Source organism: Xenopus laevis, chromosome 4L (assembly GCF_017654675.1).
Source record: "Xenopus laevis strain J_2021 chromosome 4L, Xenopus_laevis_v10.1, whole genome shotgun sequence".
Classification (NCBI taxonomy): Eukaryota; Metazoa; Chordata; class Amphibia; order Anura; family Pipidae; genus Xenopus; species Xenopus laevis.
The window spans coordinates 119,389,337-119,414,187 of record NC_054377.1 but is presented as its reverse complement, the minus strand read 5'-3'; the positions used below and the strand labels follow the sequence as shown (position 1 = coordinate 119,414,187).

At 38.4% G+C, this 24,851-nt stretch overlaps 1 protein-coding gene across 2 annotated transcripts in view; it reads right to left on the bottom strand.

Annotated features, from left to right (window-relative positions):
* Positions 1 to 24,851, bottom strand: part of cacna1i.L (calcium channel, voltage-dependent, T type, alpha 1I subunit L homeolog) — a 177,907-nt gene that overhangs the window by 23,890 nt on the left and 129,166 nt on the right. For both annotated transcript variants that reach the window (XM_041590722.1, XM_018258841.2), the window contains exons 14-25: positions 21,399 to 21,595; positions 20,633 to 21,037; positions 19,730 to 19,830; positions 18,652 to 18,775; positions 17,925 to 17,993; positions 17,600 to 17,784; positions 16,672 to 16,798; positions 14,735 to 14,860; positions 14,542 to 14,631; positions 13,861 to 14,053; positions 12,774 to 12,925; positions 9,381 to 9,490 (exon numbers count right to left, since the gene is read on the bottom strand). In XM_041590722.1, the coding sequence (XP_041446656.1) occupies positions 9,381 to 9,490; positions 12,774 to 12,925; positions 13,861 to 14,053; positions 14,542 to 14,631; positions 14,735 to 14,860; positions 16,672 to 16,798; positions 17,600 to 17,784; positions 17,925 to 17,993; positions 18,652 to 18,775; positions 19,730 to 19,830; positions 20,633 to 21,037; positions 21,399 to 21,595 (1,879 nt within the window). The remainder of the gene's footprint in view (positions 1 to 9,380; positions 9,491 to 12,773; positions 12,926 to 13,860; positions 14,054 to 14,541; positions 14,632 to 14,734; positions 14,861 to 16,671; positions 16,799 to 17,599; positions 17,785 to 17,924; positions 17,994 to 18,651; positions 18,776 to 19,729; positions 19,831 to 20,632; positions 21,038 to 21,398; positions 21,596 to 24,851) is intronic.

Here is a 24,851-nt window from a genome sequence, read left to right as displayed (position 1 = left end):
CTGCAGTTCCCATATTTATGAAGTGAATTGGGCATCAGATGAACAAATGACAAGCGGGGGGACAGTATCAAGGTGCCTATTCTGTTCTGATCTAGTACAGAAATCTGGTAGTTAGTAATCTGTTACCAAGAATGCTCCAAACCGCAGAAATGCCATTTTTGGAGCATTTCTTACTTTTGATGCAATAAAGTCCAAAATAATGAAAGTCCCGGTTGGTATGTTCCAAAGTCCAGCAAAAACACAGTCGGGCTCTCCTCTTCCCGTTCAAGCAAATAAGTTCAATAGGATGAGTTGCTGTATTCAAGTTTTTGTAACAAGTTTTATTTGTAACAAGTTTTAAAATGATTTTGATATGATAAGTATTCGATTTCATCTAATTTATGGAAACAGTTTTTTATCTCATGTATTAGTTTTGCTATCTCGATTTGGATGTTGCAATATTCTGAAGCTGAGTACTTCACCCCTTGGGACTTCTATAAATGTAGCGAAAGAGTATCAAGAATAAGATAAGAACATTGCACAGGGCTAATAAAGTTTGACATAACTTGAATTGACGTGGACTTGAAAGAGCGATTGCAAAGAGAGGACGTCACCACTCTGGGACGAAGCCGACAGGCGAAACGCGTTAGTGGAGACAGTTTGAATTTTGGAGACGGCAGAGGCAAGTTTGCAGACACGCGCAGCAGCTAATAGAGGACGCTAACATTGGAAGCAGCGCAGTGAGATCTCAAAAATATTTTACACGTGATTTTATCAAGCGAATTTTGTGAGTGTATCTTTTAATTAGTTATTAAAATGTTTTAAAAGTATCTACACATGTTGCTCTAATTTATGTCCACCAAGGATTCAAGAAGGCCCATATCGAAGAAGGGGTTAACTAAATTGTCTGAAATTAATTCCCTCTCGTGAGTATAATATACCACCAGAGGATCCTATCCCTTTGGGGGACTACCATTTGAACCAAACTACAGTTTCTCTATCTTCTCTTATCTCACCTTGGTCTAATAAGCAGGATTAGTTTTGCCAAATCGGCAACACAGTGACACGGTTCCTTATAATTCACATTACTATGTGTTGCGACTTATGCAACATACACTGGGGCTCATTTATCAACACTGGGCAAATTTGCCCATGGGCAGTAACCTATAGCAACCAATCGGTGAGTGGCTTTCTTCGGCCAGTTGCAGGTAGAACAGTGAATGCAACAATTTGATTGGTTGCCATGTGTTACTGCTTATGGGCAAAATTGCCCAGTGTTGATAAATGACCCCCACTAAGTTTATTGTTTGTATCTATTTCTATAGTTATTGTTTTTGGAAGTAAAACAGCACGTGGTAATTATACCACTTAATTAATCACTTAACAGCACAAAGGGTGTTTTAAATTATTTATAGAATTACTACACTATATTATTTTAACCTGTTTTGTTCCGTCCTCAATAACTTGTTTTTGAGGAATACAGCAACTCATCCTATTGAACTTACTTTTGATGCATCAGACACAACTGTGGTGGTCACAAGAAGTGTGGACACATTTATACTGTACTTTTGGGGGAAAAAAATACATTATGGGCAAAAATGACAATAAGCTGCACACTTGTGTTTGTAAATGACCCCTAATACCTCTGTATTGTTAACTAATCCAGCAAAAATCCATGCAATCCTATGAGAAATGTCATTGTTTAAATATGCTTTAGTATATATTAGGCATGGTGCAAATTACGGAAACCCTGTTATATATAAAAAATCCATTACCAACTATTCAGGTAATATCTATTTTTCTGTAAAGAATGGCAATATTCCTAAAGTATTTATGGGTATTATATATATATATATATATATATATATATATATATATATATATATATATATATATATATATATATATATGTAGACCGCACACATAGGGGGTTATTTACTAAACTCTGAATGCAAAAATCACAAAAAAATTGGAGATTTTTTTTCATAAAATCGGAATTTATTAAATACAGAGGATGGAAAAGTCCGAATTAGAAAATCCGGCATCTCAGACCTGTCGATGTCGAAGTCAATGGGAGAAGTCCCTATGATTTTTTGATGTGTGCTGGGTTTCGTGGGTTTTCAGGCAAAAATCTGAGTTTCCGGTGAAAATCAGATGATAAAAACAGAAGAAATCGGATCAGATTTTTTTCCCGCAAAACAAATTTTCGGGAAAATGTAATAATAAATAAAAAAAAAAAACGAGCGGATTTGATCGCCGTTTGTAGCTGAAAATATTGAGATAAATTCAGACTTTGACAAATAACCCCCTTAGACTGTGGAGGGACCTCCTTCCTACTGTGTCACTTACCACATAGCACTTAAGCGCTGTGTCCTTATATGAGCTCTCTGTACTGTGTATATTTATTGTCTAACTTTTCCTCCCTGTGTGTACTTTTATATATGTTGTACTTTTACTTATATTGTGCTTTTATGCATTGTACGGCACAGCAGCTCCTTAACAGAGCTTTACAAATATAGTTATACATACATAAATAAAGTTATATATGTGTGTGCGTGGGAGGGTGGATGAGGTTAATGCAGCAATTCGATTTCTTTACCCAGCTGAACGCAGACCAGATACAGATTGGCATTGTGGTCTGTATGGTTAGTTTACAAAGCGCTTCATAAGCTGATTTTCTATGCAATATAATGAGTGAGGAAAAGCAATGCTCTGGTGCACAAGGGTTAAAATCCTTTCAGAGGCTGAATGAGTACAAATGTGCTACATCTTGTCAGTGGGGATTTTCCTTTGTCACATGGGAGTCAGTATAAGAAGTAACCATTGGACAATTCTTACACATAGCGGAGCAAGATCATCAAACAAGCCTGCGGCGCTTCACTTCGCAGCAACCCCCCCATATAAGCAGCTCAGCTAATTACACTGTTCACTGGGGTAGGGGGCAGCATTAATGAAGTCTGAATACATTCTTCTCTACTATCCCTTGTACGCCCCACTGATCAGGAACACAAATAGTTCCCAGTTAATTACAGGATTCTCAAAATACTCTAGGAACAGGACTAGCGATACAGCACCAGTCAGACACCAAAGCAATCACTATTTGCTGTCAATTCTGTAAGTACAAGCTGCGTATTAACTGATCATTGTCCAACGATAAATTGCACAGTACTATCAAATTAAAAGTTTGCCCGTTACTAAAATAAGCTTTTCATTTAAAAGATACATTTATTCTGGTTTCAATATACTGATGTCCGGAAATCTCAAAATGTTTTCTAAAAAACTTTATTGCATAATAATGTATTCAGCCCTGTGGAATATACCCTATATATGTCATTTACTAACGTAAGTACAGTGAGCAAAGAGCAATCTTGATTGCAATCCCCATGGTTTTTTTTGTTATTCATAATGCAGCGTTTACCCCCAGAATTCCAGCATTGTTGTGGTCACAACAGGGCTATTGTGTTGCCCCAGACCAAATTGTGGCCATGTGTCAAAATAAACGCATCTGGGTGTGCGCATTAACGCAAATCAAAAAAAACTGCACTGAAAGTTTTCTGCTCGGCGACATTTATGGTGTTCGGAGTGATGTGTGCATTCATTGTGCTGTGGCTTTTGAAGCAGGGCGCAAAGGGAAGCCTGGAGTTACCATCTGGTTCCGCTTCAGAATGGGAGGCAGGAAGGACTGAGCGGCACCATGTGCAGATACGTGGAAGTGCAAAGAGTGCATTTTGATGCAAATACGTTTAGAATAGGGTTTAGAGTCCAGCTGCACTTGTGCTCATACATGACCCCTATATTTTAAACTGTTGTTATTGGCTACATTGGATTCCTGAATTACTCTGTATGCTGGGATCATATTTACTCTGCCTAGTCGCACTGGAGCCCCTCTCTGAAACAATTGTCGCTGCCACCATCCTTCCTCCATGGTCCTGGTAGTGGCCGTGAGAAGAAAAAAGGTATGCATGGAGGGGGGTTGCGGCTAGGGCAGGTGGGCCAGAGAGGGCTTTGCTGTTGGGACAGGGGGCTGGGAGCCAATGAGGTAGCAGCCCCAGTCTAATGCTGAGTGTGCTTCCCTAACCTTCATCTAGGAGGTCACATTATAGATACTTTGCTTACTTACTTATCTATGGTGAACTCAGAAAAATAATATTGAACAATTACATGTACATAAGGTCACGAGAAAGAATTAGGGCTTAAATGACATATTGATAAATGTAAAAGTATACCATTTTAAGGATACTACTAGTTTCACACTGCAAGTACTTTCAATGCATTCCAGTCACACAAATCCCCACATGAATCAAGAGTCATAGTACAAGAAGGAGAACTAAAGCAAACTGAGGCAAATATATAACAAAGCACTCAAGCATATCATGGACATTCCCAACCACTGTCACTGGAAATGCCAATTTTTTAATGAGAACAAAAAAAGGCAGCTGAAAGCTTTGAGTTCCCTAAAAAAAATCTATGTTTTACTTTCTATATGAAACACAAGCAGGTTAACAGGATTTAAGACCATATGGTATAATGTAAAAAGTAATGGCTGCTCATTGCAAAATCATATACATTGTTCACTGAAAACATGTTTTTATTTGCCATACTCAAACTTCTAGTTGTTTTAGACTATAAGCAATATAAACGGTAATTTTTTCCATCGTTTGGATAAATGGACATTTTGGTTTGAATTTCATGGAACTCTTTTTTTCAGCATCAGTAACTTTTTTTTAGTATTCTAAAGGGTTACAGTTTGTCATGGTGTTTTTACAGCTATTTCTGTACATCCATTAATAGCTTGACTTGCTCCACCTCCCCAGTAGGTCTAATTAGGCTGAACTGGAGTCTAGATCTGACTCACATGAATGTGGAGCAAGTCCTCTTTTTTTTTTGGTTCAAGTGAGATTTATTGAGAGAGAAAAAAAAAAAAAATAAACAGAATAGTTGTACAAACATTATCACAGTTCAGTGCACATACAAAAGGGAACATTACCCAATACGCAGATTGGGTTTAGATAACCTGCAATCTCAGAATCTTGACCAAATAGATACATACATGACACTCATAAGCATTGTACCTCAACTTACAGAAGAACCATAATAATTTTCGCTAGGAAAGGGATCCACTGAACACTGTAAACTCACATGGTTATGGACAGCAAAGACATAAACAAACTGCATTTCCCTGAAATGAACTGCATCCTATGATTTGACCTTAAGGCTGTTCGTATCTGAAAAAGTTGTGCGCTATCTTGTAGCGTAGGATAAGTGGGCTGTAACCTAATCAAGCGTTAGGTAATTACTACCGGCTCCCTAGGCGTAATCAGACATGTTCCAGGATCCAAAGCTGCCAAATAGCGATGTTAGCCTTAGTAGAACCCTTTCTCTTAGCAATCAAATCCTCCACTTTTTGTAAGTCCTGAACCGACTTCAACCACAGCTGATAGGAAGGAGGGTCTGGGGCTTTCCAGTGTTGGGCTATGATTTTACGTGCTAAGAATAGTAATTTGTGAACCATAGTGTGGGCTGGGTTCGTTAGAGGAGTTGGGGGGTCCATACCTAGTAAATACCACTTGGGATCCAATGGTATCTCAAACCCTAGCATCCTAGTGATACGGCTCTGAATCGCTACCCAGAAGGGTACAATTTCCGAGCAAGCCCAGAAAGTGTGTAGAATCGTGCCCTCGGCCGCACCACATCTCAAGCAAGCTGGCGAGATCTCTGGATTGATTTTATGTAGTACTGTTCTTGAGTAATAGGCCCTATGCACAAAGTACAGTTGTAATATCCTATACTTATAAATAGGAGAAATCCGAAGAGGTGTATGAAGTACCTGTTCCCATTGTTCATCAGTAAATGGTGAGAGATCTGCCTCCCAACGGTCTCTCACTTTTAGGGAGGATTTTTGCAGATTAGTGGTTTGCAGGGCTTTATAGAAACTAGAAATTTTGTGGCTAGGTTGATCCTGTCTAAACACCTCAGCCACAGGGGTATTCCGTAAATTAAAATTATCTGGTTTAAGTGCTTTCTTCACTGCCCATCTCATTTTGTGGTATGTCAGCCACTGGGATGAGGGGACGGAGAACTGTTCCTTAAGAGTATCAAATGGAATTATACCTTGTTCATCCCATATCTGATCTAGGCAACAGATCCCAGCCTCTAACCAGATTCTAGGAACTACGAGTTTATCCAACGGGGTCAATTTAGCATTATACCATAAGGTCGTAAACGGGTCTAGACCCTTCGGGTTGGTTAGATGGTGAACCCTTGAGACAATGTCTCTTTGCAATCGTAGAAGTGGGTTGGTTTTAGAAAGCATAGCATTTTTTGGATTTATGGCCGTTAGGGCGTAAAAGGGAGGCAGGTCACTTTGTAGTATCTCCTGCCACAGCTGATACACTGCTTCCCCTGGCCCAGCGAATTTCAAAGACCACAGTTGCGAGAGTTGTGCTGCCACATAGTACTGGTGCATGTCAGGGACCGCCAGGCCTCCCTCATCCTTCGGTCTACAGAGTGAGGCTAAGGACAGTCTGTTTCGGGAGGTACCCCATATATACCGCCTAAAGATAGCAGCCAGGTCAAGAAAGAAGCGGTTTTGTACTATAAGGGGGGTGTGCCACAGTACATACAATAGTTTAGGAGCTATAATCATTTTAATGGTCTGTATGCGGCCCATAGGACCCAGTGGCAAATTTTTCCAAACTTGAAATCTACGCTGAACCCATTGCAACAATGGAGCTATGTTAAGATCATAATAAGATGACACCGGCAATGCCACCGTCACCCCTAGATATGTGAATTGCCGAACTTTCAGTAATGGTATATCTGCCCTAATACCATCCCCCACCTCTGGGTCCACTGGAAATATAATTGACTTAGAGGGGTTAGTTTTTAGGCCAGAGATTTCTCCAAAAACCTTAGTTATGTCCAGAAGGGCAGTGAGAGAGGCATGGGTGTCCCCCAAGTAAATCAGCGTGTCATCCGCATATAGCTGTATTTTCTCTTCCCTTCCCCGTATCTGAAAGCCTGAAATCCGAGGACTCTGCCTGACTGCAAGGCCTAACGGTTCGATAGCCAAGGCAAACAATAATGGGGAGAGGGGACACCCCTGCCTCGTACCTCTGGTCAAGGCAAAAGCTGGGGTTAACAATGAATTAATTCGTAGGGCTGCCGTAGGGGCCGCATATAGTAACTGGACAAGGGAGATAAAGTAAGGACCAATCCCAAATGCGGACAATACCTTCCATAAGTAACTCCATTCTACAGTGTCGAATGCCTTGGCAATGTCCAAGGCTACTATTGCCCTCTGCCCCATATTGGAATGATCCATGGTAAGGTTAAGCATCAACCTTCTGATGTTATGCGCCGTTGTTTTCCCCGGAATAAATCCTGTCTGATCCTCCGTAACCATATGAGTAACCACTTTCCCCAACCTTCTAGCCAAGATTTTCGCCAAGATTTTTGTATCAGCAGTGAGAAGGGAAATAGGCCTATAAGCTTCAGGTAGAGTCGGGTCCTTCCCTGGTTTAGGAAGAAGGATTATGGAGGCTTCATACATGGAGGCCGGGAGACTGTTATGGTGGGAAGCATAGTTATAAGTTTTAAGGAGATGGGGGGCTAGTAGTGCAGAGTGAAGTTTATAGAATTCTATAGGGATTCCGTCCGCTCCAGGGGCTTTGCCTACCGGGAATGACCCTATAGCTTCCTGTATTTCCACCGTTGTGATGGGTTGATCTAAAAATTCCACACAGTCTGCTGGGAGCTCTGGGAAGCACAAACCTGCAAGGAAAGACTCAGTTGCAGTACCCTCTGGGTCTAATTTAGATTGGTACAAATCGGCATAGAAAGCAACCATACGTTGCCTGATCTCTGCGGGGTCGTTAGTAAGGGTGCCATCCCCCACTTTAAGTTGTGTGATCATGGGAGGTGTTGATTGATCCCGAGTTAGCAAAGCCAACATCCTGCCTGCCTTTTGGAGCAAGTCCTCTTTGCTTATGTAAGAAATTAACTAACCAACATTTGTGTCTTGTTTAAAGGGATACTGTCATGGGAAAAAAATTTTTTTTCAAAATGAATCAGTTAATAGTGCTGCTCCAGCAGAATTCTGCACTGAAATCCATTTCTCAAAAGAGAAAACAGATTTTTTTATATTCAATTTTAAAATCTGACATGGGGCTAGACATTTTGTCAATTTCCCAGCTGCCCCAAGTCATGTGACTTGTGCCTGCACTTTAGGAGAGAAATGCTTTCTGGCAGGCTGCTGTTTTTCCTTCTCAATGTAACTGAATGTGTCTCAGTGGGACATGGGTTTTTACTATTGAGTGTTGTTCTTAGATCTACCAGGCAGCTGTTATCTTGTGTTAGGGAGCTGCTATCTGGTTACCTTCCCATTGTTTTTTTGTTTGGCTGCTGGGGGGGTAAAGGGAGGGGGGGTGATATCATTCCAACTTGCAGTACAGCAGTAAAGAGTGATTGAAGTTTATCAGAGCACAAGTCACATGACTTGGGGCAGCTGGGAAATTGACAAAATGTCTAGCCCCATGTCAGATTTCAAAATTGAATATAAAAAAATCTGACAGTATGACAGTATCCCTTTAAAAACCTAGGAGCGCTATACTAGTACAAACAGTTGTGGGTATATGCTTTACATTACAAGTGAATCTACTGTGTGCTAAATCAAAAAGTGGATTTTATGTGGTGGATCTGGACAACCAAACATTGGTATTTCTGTTGCTGTTTTCTGTGCCTTTTTACTTTTTTAAAACCTTTGGTGTGTCGACATGAAACGCCAAATCACCAGCAACTTGGGCAATCCTAGAGTTGGTGATTTCTACATGATGTGTGTTATTTATGGTGTCTGGGACTCTTGTGTATAGTATTCTTTAATTTATGCTGCAAAATCTTCATGAATAATGTTAAAATACAGGTCGTCTTGGATTATTCCTGCATTCTTGCTCATGTTTACAGATGAGTGTCCAACGGACCTGCCGCTGAGGGAAAAGAACAGTATTATGTAGATAAGGAACTGGGCAAGCCACCTTTATTGTTGGAGGGCTGAGAGCTGATATTTCTGTCTTCAAGTTTAAGCAGTTCCGTTGATTTAATGTTGCAAGAGGCACACGGGAGGTTGTAGGAGAACTCAGAGATTGGAATGAAATTTCCAGGGCAATTACAGAATATAATGAAGTGCAAGTAACTATGCATTTCCCTTAGCTTTCCATTTGCTCTGATTTTACGCTTTAGAATTTTCACTCTGTGTGATATTCCTCCTTTGCTTGATTTATGCCCAGAGCTGGTTCAACCCAGGATTGTCATATAAACCTCAAAATTATTTTAAACCTCTTCACTTTTTAAAGTGATGATGTTTTTTTATAATGTATCCTATGTCTGTTAGCTGCACAACTTGCCTGTCCTTGAAGAAACGTCTAAATCCAAAGGCCACCAGCTTCAGCACAGCTTCAAGTACAAAGACTGTAGTAAACATGTAGTTACAGTACTTTAGAGCAATTTCAAGAGACTACAAAACAATGAAGACAAAACAGAGAATTAAAGACATAAACCAATAGCTTAATACACTGCCCTATACTGTTCTATCAATGCTTGCAATACAAACTCTACAAGATGAGTCAGAAATACTTATCAGTTAAGCTGAAAATGTTGAACACTAACAAGAGAATCAAGGATAAAAGCAATAATGTAGTAATTTGGTTAGATTACAAATAATATATAATGAAGTATGGTACACTCATAAGACAAAAGGCCTTTAAGTTTCTAGATGAAACGTATGTCTAAGTCAGTTGGCTTTCAGGGTAAGGATTCATTGAAAATGCCAAATAAATGCCAGTTGAAAGCAATAATTGAAGCTCACATCTGTATTCCTTTAAAGAGGAACTATCATGACTATCAAAATTTAAAATAAGCTTCATCATACTAAAATAAAAAAAATAATCAAAATATAATCAATTAAAAAAAATTCTGGCAGGTTTCTTAAATAATTAAATTACTCCTCACTCTCTACACCTCAGCTTTGGTCTCTCCCCAGTTTCTATTCATGCAGAAGTTAGGATTTTGATTGCCAGTTAGGTCTAATATTGCCTTTGGAGGGAGCTCCTTTTGCCTATAAGATTTATTAACTATTTAAAACCACCAGAAATCTTGTCTCTCTACATGCAGAATTTGTGCCGAAGTCAGTTATTTTGTTATATTTTGGTTTTTTTTCAGTTATTCAAGTCAGCTCTAAACCATTTGCCCTCCTAAAAGATATATTGGATCTAAGGGGCCCATTTACTTAGCTCGAGTGAAGGAATAGAGGAAAAAACCTTGAATTTCGAATGTTTTTTTTGGCTACTTCAACCATCGAATGAGCTACGTCGACTTCGATTCGAACTAAAAATCGTTCCACTATTCGACCATTCGATAGTCGAAGTACTGTCTCTTTAAAAAATACTTCAACCCCATAGTTCGCCACCTAAAACCTACCGAGGCCAATGTTAGTCTACGGGGAATGTCCCCATAGGCTTCCTAACAATTTTCTGATCAAAGGAAAATCCTTCGATCGATGGATTAAAATCCTTGAATCGTTCCATTGGAAAGATTTAATCGTTCGATCGTAGGAATATCGCTAAATCCTTCGACTTCGATATTCGAAGTCGAAGGATTTCAATTCGGCAGTCGAATATCGAGAGTTAATTAACCCTCGATATTCGACCATAAGTAAATTTGCCCCTAACTGTCAATCAAAATCTGACACCAACTCCTGCATGAAGACAGAATGAAGAGAAACAGATGTTGAGAAAGGAAGAGTTAAGACAAACTTTGTTATTTCAGAAACGGCACGTCATTTTTAATTGATTATATTTAGAAAGTTTCTTATTTCAGTATGTTGAAACGTATATAAAATTTTCATTTTTTCGATAGAGTCAAAGGTTAGTTAATATATTGACTGTGGGGGTGCCTAACAGATTGGCACTCTCCTTCAACTTAGGTTGAAGAACTTAAAAATTATAAATAGCTGTAACATGAAAACATTAATAAAGAATTTTGTGAAATAGATTTATTATACTCCTATTATCCATTGATTTTCTTAACAAGTATAGTTGCACTATTGTTTTTTAGATTTATTTTCCATTTAAATGTCTGTGGGCATAAAAATGTCATACTTCTCTCTGTCTGTTTTTCCCATGCTTGACCTGACTTTTTAAATGTAATTTATGTAAAGGTTGGCAGGATAATTAGAAGTATTGGAATTAGGGATGGGCGAATTTTTTCGCCTCGTTTCGCCAAAAAAAGGACGCCCATAGACTTGTATGGCGGTGTGCGTAAAAAAAAAAGACGTCCGTCAAAACAGTTTAGCCGCGCGTCAAAATGTTTTGCGGCGAATTTTTGGCGAAACGAAACGGCTCAAATTCGCCCATCCCTAATTGGAATATGATTTGGGAAGATTTTGGAGACATGTCCAAACCAGTCAAGGGTAAGAAGAATTTCACCGGCACACAGGAGTTGCAGTAGCAGGGCAAGCCCTTGCAATTTTATTATGCAGTAGTGCAACGTTTCGGGGTCACGCCCCTTTGTCAATTCTTCTTACCCTTGTTGTGAGGCGGCCGATTCCTCTATCACTGGGCACCAGGATAAGAACCTTTGGGTGTGTGTGGTGTGCGGCTTCTCCAAAGTTTACTTGGACAAACCAGTCAAGGAAAGCCCATCAAGAGCATCATTATATAGTTATATTGTAATATTTCCAACTAGTATGAATTTAAATGGTGTTAATGTCATGTGTCAAAAGACTGAATAAATATTTTGGTCAAAATATTTGCAGTTTAATATTAAAGGAAAACTATACCCCCAAAATGAATACTTAAGCAACAGATAATTTATATCAAATTGAATGACATATTAAAGAATCTTACCAAAATGGAATATATATTCACATAAATATTGTCCTTTTACATCTCTTGCCTTGAGCCACCATTTCGTGATGGTCTCTGTGCTGCCTCAGAGATCACCTGACCAGAAATACTACAACACTAACTGTAACAGGAAGAAGTGAGGAAGCAAAAGGCAGAACTCTGTCTGTTAATTGGCTCATGTGAGCTAACATGTGGTTTGTATGTGTGCACAGTGAATCTTACGATCTCAGGGGGCGGCCCTTATTTTTTAAAATGGCAAATTTCTATTTATGATTACCCAATGGCACATACTACTAAAAAAGTATATTATTATGATTAGGTTCATTTACATGAAGCAGGGTTTTAGACATGAGCTGTTTTACTCAGTATCTTTTAATAGAGATCTACATTGTTTGAGGGTTATAGTTTTCCTTTAAGCTGCTGTAGACTTTAAGTGACTTAAGTGTGTTTTTTTACCAAGATGATACAAAATGCCTTTAGCTTTTTCTATGGCAGTTACATATGTTGGGGATTAGGGCTATAGCATATTCTATACGAGTATACTAGTAGTTTCCTCTGCTGGAGCAGAAGTACCCAACACTGCCATTTCATTTTCCCATTCGCATGTGGCGATGGAAGGTGCTGGTGCTTTTTACCCCCAAAAATGTCTACTTTCCTATTCTGCCAATTTGTTGAAATTCCAGAGAAATGGAAGAGAAAATGTACTGTGTGCTCATTTTTATGAATTCAATATGCAAATATTTGTATCTTATTTATCCATTTGGACAAATGGAAAACAGTCTATAATTGACGAAAGGCTCTCTTGGGTGTGAAGTAAAAGTTTAAAGTACTTTGGTGTGTAAATAACTGCTGTTTAGGGTATTGATATCATATAAACAAAACCATTTGACATACCCTTGGTTGACTATAGTGCTCCAAGGACATTGTGATAACGTTAAGGCAAATGATGATTGTAATGAAAATATCCAAGTAGTGGCTGGTGCAGACGGAATGAATAAGGAGACGAGCAGGACAATAGGTGGCATAGTACGGTAAGCGCTGGGCTTCTGTATGAACAGAATAGAGAGAGGCATTAAGGACAAATCCCACGGAGACATGATAAGGAGAAAAGGATTGATAAGGAAGAAAGATTAGCAGAGAATGTCAAGTACAAGAAAGAAGAAAGATACAACTGCCATTGTGAAAAATATTTTTTAGAATGCTCTAATACAATGAGCAAAAACACAAAACACAGGCTAATAGGGGTTAAAAAGACAGATATGGCCCAGTCTAGGGCTAACAACCAGGATGCACATAAACAGAAAAAGACATAGACATGCAAACTAATATTTACAGAATTTTCTGAACCCTCCAGCAATGAAAGTCACTGTGAAAGAGCCTAAGTATGTCTTTCAGTTAAAGATCATCTTTTATGGAATAGCAATTATAAACTACAGCCTAAATGGCACTGGTGTATTATGAAGATAAATAATACACAGCACATCAGGGTTTTCAGTAGCTCAAGCTGCTGTTGAACAAAAAATCCCAATTCAGCCTGCAGGGGAAATGCCAATAATAAAACAGGCAAATAAACCCATCAGACTTGCAGACAGGGTTGACGCCTATTCAGACCTAAGAAAACAAATATGTCTAAATGAAGGGAGCAAACAAAATAGCTTGATTAGACTGCAAAATGTTGTTGTAATATAATGCAGCTAGTTAAATGTGGAAAGTTGGGCATAAAAGCGTAGAAACTCTAAACCTCATTTACTAATGCAAACAAAAAGCATTAGGTTGAACACAAAACTGAGCCCACATTTATGCTAATTAAATAGACACTTGACCTGTTCAGGTTCCTTTCTAGTATTCTTTTAAGTGGAGCTGTCCTTTAAAATCTAAAATGTGCGTGATATGGCAACTAAAAGCAGCACTGAAGGGAGGAGGAAAGAATTAGGAAGACATATCTACTACGAACCGACCAAACACTTAGGCTTTTTCTTACTCCTTCGTTTTTTCTCCAGGCGTCTCAAGCGTTTTTCTTCTCGTCTTCGAGCTTCCTCGGCTTCCTGGTGCTGCCGACATTTGTGAAAGTTCTCTACCACGACACCCACAAACATGTTCAGCACAAAGAAACTGACAATCAGCAGGAATGAGATAAAGTACAACAACATCCATGGATTGTGATTGGTCACTGGCTGGAATGAAAAGAAACCCTTTTTAGTTGGGTAGAAGAAGACTTTCAGAAGCCTACTTTGAACATTTTGGATATGCATTAAGATGATGTGCAAAGTTTCCATTAAAGGTTTGTGGTAACTCTCCTTTATCTCACAGAAAATACAATAAAGTTACTTACTTTCTTTTGATTCAGTTAGTACAATAGGAAAGAATGGTAGAATTCAACTTTTTGAAGAACTGTAAACATCTCCCACTAATCGGGGGTCCCACAGTCTATACCAGCAACCTACATAGTTCAACTCTTTAACTAGATTATGTTTTAAACTGCGATTGCATTATTATTAAACATATACAAGCTGATTGGTTTTATACCATGAGGAGGAGAAGTTCTCAATTAATCTTAAGGCTTTAAAATAACACAATCCCACATTCAGGCAATTACACAAAGAGTACTCTAGATGTGCTGTGTAATCTCAAGGTGTGTATCCTGGTTTTCAGATTTTTGTACCTGTTGGTCAACTGCTACAGCATCTAGTCCATTATACATTATATTAACCCATCCATCTTTTGATGCCAAGACAAATAGTGACATTAATGCCTGAAATGAGATAAAAATGATGTTATTTTTGATTCTGCATACAGGTTTTTGCAATATTCATCAGACTGAATAAACAACACTTGAATTGGTTGCAAGCAATTACCTGTCCCAGGTTATCGAAATTGTATTTATGATGCACCCATTTATAATTGGCTGCCTCACAGTCTGACTTATTGGTGACATTTCGAACATCCACACCAAGGCAGTAGAAAAATTTACCCTTAAAAAGCTGCAATGAGTTAGAAAAAAGAGAGTAACAATAAAAGCGCATGATTCATAATGACACTGTATCATTTCTTCTTAGGTATAGCTGTGAGAATGCACAAATGCGTATTGTCATGCAAATGGGGCTACTCATACGATATATCAAATGCTCTCTGGTTCCTTGCATGTCTGAATCAACACATGTGATACTGGTCTTCGCTATACTCCACTACAATGCAGTTATGTATGTATTTTAAAATATCAAGTAAAGTTTATTATAATCCTAAAGTCTTAGAAGTTTCGGACTGAATAAAGGACCTTCTGAGGGACCGAAACGTTGGAACAATACATGATATATTTTTGCATTTGTGAAAATACAGTATATAATATATATATATATATATATATATATATATATATATATATATATATATATATTTCAGTAGGGCAGCACACTGCTTCTTTATATGTATCCCCGGGTGCAAGGTAAAGTCATTCCATATGTAATAAATCAGACCAGCAACACCGGGTTTTCTTATATGTATGCACTCTTTAATACAGTTGTCTTGAATAAGAAAACCCAGTGTTGATGGTCTGATTTATTACACACACACACACATATATACATATATATATAGATATATATATATACAGTCAAACTGGTGCACTCATGGCAACTCACAACCGCCTGGGTGCTGGTCAACACATTAATACATGATCCATCCACAAACCGCACTCCAGGGACTTGTAAAGTGAAAAAAATGATGTTTTATTACCAATGTTGCGGCGCCCTCACTGACGGCCCCAGTGAAGGCGCCGAAACGTTGGTAATAAAACATAATTTTTTCACTTTACAAGTCCCTGGAGTGCGGTTTGTGGATGGATCATATATATATATATATATAGATAGATAGATATGTATAAGGCAGCGTGTATGAGCTGCACACCCCTGGGTGCAAATACAGTGTATAAAGTGATGGCACTCACAGGATTTATACAGCAAAAGACAAAAAATATCAAAGGTTCCTGTGTGGGACCGAAACATTGATCGAATAAACCTTTTTTCTTCTTTGACATTTTTTGTCTTTTGCCATCACTTATATACAATATATATATTTCTCAAACTGTAAGTCACTTTATGTCAGCATTATGTCAGATATTTGTCTTGATCTACATGTAAACAGAAAATTGATTTCAAGTGCTTTACCAACTAGTGTGTCACCATCATAAAGGCCAGAATGACTATAAGCAGCACAGGTATATCGGAACAAAAAATTCACAAACATTTGCACCACTTTTGTTTTCATTGCCCTTAAAATTCAATTTATTACATTTCCCCCTTAAAATTATATTTCCATGACTATGTTTTCACTCTTCTATGATACCTTTTTGCATTAATTGGAGTGCCGATAAGCAATGTGGCACAATACATGTATATTTCTGTGTCCCTAGCACACCATTTTGGAAGTGTGTGTTTTCTTGAGGCAGATGTCCTGTGGTACCATTGATAACGGTGCCCAGGTCATTCTGGTCAGTGAGCTTAAAGACCTGATGTTAATCATAAATGTATCAGGTATCACCGACCAAGGACATTTCAATTACCCAGCAGCAAAGAACAGCTGATATAATTGTACAGTTCCTACTGGGGGGTTATTGATTGAGTGCGGAATGATTTCAGTAGCAGGGGAAAGCAGATTTTGTTACAGCAACCTATTAGTTTATGTCACATTCTATAGTGTTGCCCTCTTATTCAGTATACAATCAAGCACAGATTCCACTGTTAAATAAAAAACATGCATTTCACAGAGCTGGCAGCAAAGAAATCACAGGTACTACCTGCACACCAAGGATTCCAAAAATAATAAAGAAGGCACAGCAGATCAGAACTATGTTTCCAATGGGTTTTAGAGAAGAAATCAAGGTCTCCACCACCAGCTTCAGACCAGGGGCTCTACTGATAACCCTGATTGGGAAAAATAACACTTTAAATATATTGTGTTTTAGTTTATAAAACTCAAGCAATAACATGGCATCTCACTGGCTGGCAATGAGTAGTGTCTACACTTCTGTAAAACAATAAGCAAAGGCAAGTGTCCAATTACTCACCTCATATTAGTAACCTAAAGAGTAGTTCTTAACCAATCATTTTTTGTAACCATTTTATAGCATGAGATCTAGACATTTGCTTAAGTAGTAGCAAACTTGTTCAATTTCCCCTACTTTGTCTGTTCAAAAAACCCTACTCCAAAAAGTCTGATCTTTTTTTAAAGATCTGAAAAGTCTTGAAATTTTGAAGGCCATCTACTCACACTACGTTATGGTTTATTTCTATCCATTTCATAAAAATAATTAAGGCTTTTAGCAAAATTATTTCATAGGGGAGACTGAAGAACATCCTTTTTGGCAAAATTAGAGAAACTAATACAATTTTCCTAAACCTTTGTTTTCCATTTCCTCACAGCATACTGTATAAAGTATAAATATATTTTACAAGTTTATAATACAATGTTGTTTTTTTGGAGAAGATGTTAATCCATCTAAAAAGTAGGGGGCCAATTGTAGATATCCCTAAATGGCCTATCACGTTTATCACAAAATGCCTCACCAAGTTGTTTTATGAATAAACACTTCCTTTTTCTTGTTTCTGAATATTGCTAACCCTTCTAGCTACGAAAGGGTCAAGCATTTTGTGGCACAATGTCTGCAAACATGACCTGTCTGTAAGCAGTCAAATGGTTTTGGCACAGACTTTTCATCCCCTTACCTGAGAGGCCGTAATGTTCTCAAAAGCCGAAGAACCCTTAAGACACCCAGAATCTTTGCTCCCCCAGCTGATGCTACGGACACCACAATATCAACAAGGGATACAAAGACAAGAAACCCATCCAGAATATTCCAGCTGCTCCGGAGGTAAGCTTGATCCCCAAAGTAAAGTCCCAGAGAGACCACCTACAGAATGACAGGGAAGGAAAACTGAAGATGTGTTATGCTACAACAGAAATAAGAAGCAATGTATTTCCATAGAAATGAGAAGTACATTAATCACTAAGATAACTCTCAGTCCATTGGACACAAAATAAATGACTTACCTTCAATGTCATTTCAGCTACAAAAATGGCTGTGAAGATATAGTTTGATATACTCAGGAATATCCTTTCCTGTAAAAAGATAAATGAGAGAAACAGTCCATTGCCATGAATATTAGTAGCAGCTTGCAGAAATCAAATTCTCAATTTACAAAAAACTCTTAATCTACTGTATAGCATTCCCACTAGGGCTGTGCACACTTTGGTTAGGGAATATGAACTGATCCTCCCTCCTCAAGATAAATGGACTGTGTCAGTGCACAGCTCTAGTGGGGACTTCATGTGGCTATTGTAATTAATGTAGATTAACAGAAACCCACACTTTAAAGTGCAAGTAGAGGGCAACTTAAATTAGGCATGCTTTTAATCAGTTTAAGGGCTGCTGTTGGGTGGTGTTGTTGGGTGGCTGGTGAGTGCTCAGGTATATCAAGTACCCTTATATCTCAGGAGAGTCTGCACTGTTTATGAACTTGGTCCCTGCCAACAGTTCAGCGGAGAAATTGATTTCTGAAAATTGGTTCAACCTGCCTGCTATTCATGAATGTTGGACAATCACACATTGAACCAGTTGTAAGAGATACCTTGGGAAATATAGTTTATAGATTTTAAAAGCAAATGAATATGTCATATCATAGGAAATAGGTATGCAGAATAACACTATGGAAGCACAAGCAGCACAGAGGGGCTGAAGCAGTGACCAACCAAGAAATTAATGGGAGCTGTGTCTCACCGTACTCTTGTGCTCTATCTGAGGCCTCTCCAAGGCGATTGTAATGCAGTTGAGGAAGATGAAGGCAAGGACCACGTAGTCAAAAAGCTTGTGCGCAATTATTGTTTGGCACATGATGCGGAACCTACATGGAACCAATCGATGTTTGGAATCAGATGCATGACAGATCCAACAATAGGCAATGCAGAAAATGCCAGTTCAACTGCTACCCTGCTTGCTATTCCCTTTATTATCAGTTTAATGTGTACTGAAAACAGTAATAGATTAGGCCTGCATGAAACAGATAAGCACATATTTTCTGACTGCAGGACCAGCTTGAGGATTTAGTAGTGATCTCTCCCAGATTATGTTGTGCAATACTCCGGTAATTAAAACCTGATGCCTGAATGTTACATAGCATAATATTGTGTAAAATGAAATAAAAAAGGGAAGAATCTGAAACAACATCTGTACATACTCCCAGCTGAAAAGTATTAGCTCAGATTGCAGTAAAAATGCCCACTTTATATATTTTGCCAGCTCTCGAGGTGTAGCATGAATCACCTCTTACTGTTTTCATGGCAATTAATGAACTAAGAGAGGATTGAGGGTAAATCCATGTGTGTTTTCAGCATTGGGATAAGAGAATTCTGATTATAATTCGGTAGATTCTTTGGAATATTTAAAACTGAGTTCATGCAAATCTTTAACCAGAGGATTTTTTTCTTAAAGCCTAATACTAATGAGAATTTGCGTAATTAAGTAGAATTAATGGCAAATTAGAGGATTATGTATTGTTGCATCAGGGCAGTTTTTTTGCTAAAGAAATAGATTCATTTCCATTCCTCTTGCTTGTTATCTGTTAAATAAGGTCATTGCTAACCCTGTAGGTAAAATCACATGGAATCAACATTTTCTGCCAGTCATTTCTCTTTCCGAGTTCTCATAAACAAAAATTCAGACCCATACTACTGCGAAAGGAACATGCTAATGAAATTTGGGTAATACGCTTTTTGCAGCAGTAGCTGGAGGTACATAGATCCTCATCAGTAAACAAAGCAGAGATAGATTTATTTAATGCTGAATAAAGGCCACTTACCTGTTCTGTGGGGAGAAAATAAATATCGACCAGTCTTCACGTAACACACACCAGTCTGGTCTGTACACTTCAATCATTTTTCGGATCCGAAAGCACAAACTCTGCAGAGTGATCATCAATAAATTGTTATGACCAGGAACATCTCTTCATTTCATTTTTACTAGTCATTTGTTTACACTGAATTGGAGCCACCAACTGTCACAATACAAAAATCTGTCACTTCACTGTCTCTTGGTAATCTTTCCGAACATATCCCAGTGTTTAGACTGCTGTAAAATTGAGTACAGTACCAAGAAAAATGATTACTCGCTTTCTATTGTCATCAGTTTATTTCACAGAAATATAGTGAAGCAGGGATTTAGTCTTCCCCCATGGTTGCTAGTTCTTATACTGGAAGACTGCTATCTGTGTGGACAGGTGTGAAGTGGGTTAAGCCCCATCCAGGTAAAGGCACGAACTGTAGGTGGGTTTGAAATTCACACAGGTACAGAGATGTCAGATGGTTTCCCTTTAGTGGTATATATAATGTAGGGGTTAGACATGTTCGCTAATTTGGGCTCTTCTCGTGTAAGAGTGGTGCTAGCATCTCAGTATAGGCAAAGCCTCAGTGAAAAGATAGACCACTGGGGTGAGAGAGGGCCTCAGTAAATGTTGTGGAAGTCAGACCCTGTAAATAAGAACTAGCTAGTATTCGCCTACATCCTAAATCGACTTGATCTAGGTGTAAAACATAGGTAGGTCAAGTTAGTTGAGAAGTCTATAAATTCCCACTTAGGAGTGCAGAGGTTAGTAGCCTTGGTGACCTGGAGTAAAACAGGGTGTTGTCAAATTAGCACCATGGCATTAGGTTTTGTCTACTGCACTTGACTTATTGGTCCTAAAACTGTTAAGGGTTTTACTCACATAATCTATTTCTTCTTCTTCTTCTTCCTCCTCTTTATCTTTGCGGTTATTCATTTTGGGAAAGACTTCCTTCATGATTGGAGGTGTTTTCCTAATGGACTCACGATGTTCTTCTGCCAAAGATGTGCCTTTGCAAGAACCTCTATGGTTGGGATGAGTTGCTGTATCACCTGGATTATCTGAAGAGCCTTTATTATCGAGTGACATGGCTCTTCTGTCCTTTAGACTTGAGGATCTCCTGGAGTGACTCCTTTCTCTCTGCTCCTCTCCACGTGACAACAATGATTCATGTTCAGTTGTGAATGTTCTTGGCTTTATACTGTGACGACGCCCTAAACTGTTCCAGCTTGATCTCCGGCTTCCCCAAGCACTGCTTCTTCCCCAATGTGAGGGTCGAGGTCCCATCTGTTTAATTTAAAGTTGAATTTATGAGAACACTGATATTTACTGTTTTGTTGTGACATAATCAGAAGTTTGCCCAGAACATGAATTTCAGAACAATCAATCAGTTGCACTCTATCATTATTCTGACTGAACTGATGATCAGCTGCTGTGGGTTACTGGAATGGTGCAAAATGTCTACCAGTGTTATCACATAAGCCCCTTATTGTCTATCTACATCCCCATGATGTTACATTATTTCTAAAAAATCATGTTCATTCCTTTGTTCAGCAGATTCCTATTCAGTTTCTTGCTTACCAAGAGGAAGTCTAAGAACCCGTCCAGCTTTTTGGCTGAAGTTCCCGATTTGAATGATTGCACTTACCTGTGACCTCTGGTCATAGGAAGTTCTCCCCAGAGACATCACACTACTCTTTCTGCAGCCAACAGTTACAAGAACTTGATCCCTTTGAAGAGAATTCCTTGATGAATTCATTATTGTAGTAGGGATTTGTTGGGTTGGAATAGGGCTGTTTTCTAAATGTCCATTTGGAGTCATAGGTACTGAACAAAGCTTGGGATCTAAGCATAAAATACAAACGATAAGTAGACATGCAATATATCCCAATTTACAGCTTCTGCTCCTAGATCTGATCAGTCTTTCATCCTTTCATGCAAGACATTAAGGCACATATTATCCTCATCAGCTTGCCACTTCATATTTCTCCCATTTGTATTTCACAAAGAAGGCATCCTAATTATGCAGTTATTATTCCCTCTTCTTTGAGTAACTAGAAGTAAATCTTAATTTAACTTCTTAAAAAAAAGTCCAAATGTTTAATTTCTCCAAAAAAACAAAAACAAATTGAAAAGAAGCTGGCTTTCTGGCTTTCCAGTAAATTGAACACAATAAAAAGAAGGGTAATTCATCTGTTGATTAGTTATAGACTCTGTAAATAATTGACTAATTTTTAAAATGTGTTCTCAAGAAGAAAAATATCTATAGAGGCAGTCAACAAGTACAGAGTATTGATTTCAGTAGGGTGCATTTCAGTGAGAGCCACAAAATATTTTGGCTGAGTTAGGGGTATGCACACAGATGCTTTTATATACTTGTTTTTAGTATCTATCGGTCTATCTATCTATCAATCATCTATCTATCTCTCTCTCCCTCTATCATTTATCAATAATCTATCCATCATCTATCTAAATATCTATCTATCTCTCTATCTATCTATCTGTCTATCCATCATGTTGATTGAGCACTATGTCATCATATGCAAGTACAGAGTACAGAATGTCATCATTTAGTATGGATAGAGTCAGAAAATATCGTTTAGTGCCTTACACTGTTCTTTTACTAGCCTGGCCATGTTTTTTTTTAAGTGTACCAAGTACCCTAAGTACCTTTAGGTCAAAAAACATCATGGTACACTTGGCTGAAAATACCTTTATGCTAACCAGGATGCATAAGGCAAGTGATGTTATGGTGCATTTCTTCCAATAAAACTCAATTACTTTGAATGCTGAAGTAATGTTCTTCACTGCTGGTTAACTGCTGGTTATTGACACTACTTGCAATAAAATACACAATACTCCACATAGTTAGACAGCTTAAATATATTGCAATATATGAACAAACAATCCACGTTTTGTTTAAAGGGTAAGGCATTTTTAGTAGCTCAAGGCACAAAATGTCCTAAATATATTCACAATGGGTTGAGTGCAGAGGACCTCTTGTAATTGTCTATAAGAATGCACAGTTAGAATTAGTGATGTATTTGTTACAGTTGTGTATTGCTGAGCTATTAGCATCTTTACTGTGATCCTACCCATGGTCTACTCCAAGACCTTTACACTAATAAGGGCCACTTACTTATTTTAAATACATTGTTAGCATGCCACCATGTTAGTGCGATGTATGCCATCATGTTAGTGTTGTTGCTGCTCTAGTCTGAATACTTCTACTAAACCAAGCAATATACTGGATTCCATTTATAAGTCTCTTTTCTTTTTTAAACTGCATTCAAACAAGGATTAAGGACAGTCCTAAGCTTTGCCCTAATACTTTACAGTTTAGTCCAGGAAATAAATATATAAACCTTATTTATATTTTCACATTGGAACAAAAAAGTATTTGCCCATTCACAGCTATTATGAGCTTCTCTATTACAGAAAATACCAGATACCATCTGCTCTGGCCTATATCAATCTCCCCAGTCAGGTACCCTACCCATCAGTGTTGTTATCAGTGAGGAAATTATCCGAATGGCTAGGGAGGGTGGAAGATACATCTAGGTAATGCTAGTAGCTGCAGAGGACTATGAGCAAACTAGAAGGACCCAGAAGGAAAAATTATTTGCCCCCCAGATCAAGTGTGGTGCCACCAGAGGCTATAAAACAGCCATTTTGAAGGAACACCATTCAGGGTAGCAGGACGTTAGGTACCTATGCTACATTGTTAGGAGACAAGGTCTTGAGGATCTCCTCCTGGCATTGAGTGTTCTACCCCCGCAGATCACTCCAGTAAATATACTGCTACTGTTAGGATATTAGGAATACTGCAATGGGCACGTTTGTAAAGATCTTTCAGTGAAATGCTGGAGAAACCACCTTGGCCAAATGCAGGATAAAATAACTGGATATGCAGATCTATTGTGGGAACTGATGTATGGTTTTTGATAGTATGATAGCATATGCTTATTCCTAGTTAGATAGGCTGTGTGTCCCTACTGCACATAAGAAAACAGCTCTAGAAATTGGTTTGTTTAGAAATAATCTCTTGATTCCCCTATGTTATTACATAACATGGTGGCACAATAAATCAGAATAATTGTTTAATTCAGTATAAATAAAAGTCTGGGAAGGTTGGCACAGAGGGAATAAAACCCTGCCCTCGGTTAAATCATTTTAGACTGTGCAGAGCTGCGAAGCACTGGAAGGAATTGCTGGCGGGGGCAGCCAAAGACCCAGAAGGATTATGTAGCTTTTCTTTTATTTCCCTTAGACCCAAAAGTATTTCTAAAGATTCAGATTTTTTTTATTAGCCTAATGCTGGGAAAATGACATCTGCTGTAGGTAAGTTGGCAGATGCTGGCAATTGGCAAGCAGTCTCATTCAGTAATGTCATACTAACATACTGTAATAGATCAGGGATGTCAAGAACAGTTGTTACTAGCAATTGCTCCTAATATTGTTTGCCAGATTAGCTGAGATGCAGGGAGCTGTAGTTCAGATCAGGATCTGTCATCTTTAGAGTAAATAATGTTTAATAACAAGAAAAGTGTTAAAGAATCACATGCTAAAATACTGCTAATTGCCTTTGTATCTTAGGGAAATGATTTCCTTTCAGCACTCTGTCCTGGCATACATCCCATACTCTGGCTCTGGGATTTGCAACCTGTTGCTCTCCAGCTGTCGTTAAACTATAGGTCCCAGTGTGCCATGACATTCCACTTCAGTAACAGCTGGAGAACTGCAGGCTGCAGTTTCCTGCTGGATCCTGGCTAGTTGTCAAGGAGCTTGCACTGCTATCCAAGAGCTGATTTTTAATTTTGCATCTTATACAGAGAGAGGTGCAACGTATATAAGCGCTGCTTTGCACCAGGCATAGGCAAGTTCTAAAGTGTACCAGTGGAACAGCCCAGTGTTTCTTTGTGCATAAAATGCTATGGATTACTACTGCACAGGAGCAATTTAGCACCTACATAAGAAAAATTACCCTACAGTTTTCTTTAAAATTATTATTTTTTTTAAATTTGTTATAATACCTTGGAGTGTTTTTCACTTAATCACTCCATAGTCACCTGTGTGCAGTTAGTAAATATGGGACCTGTTG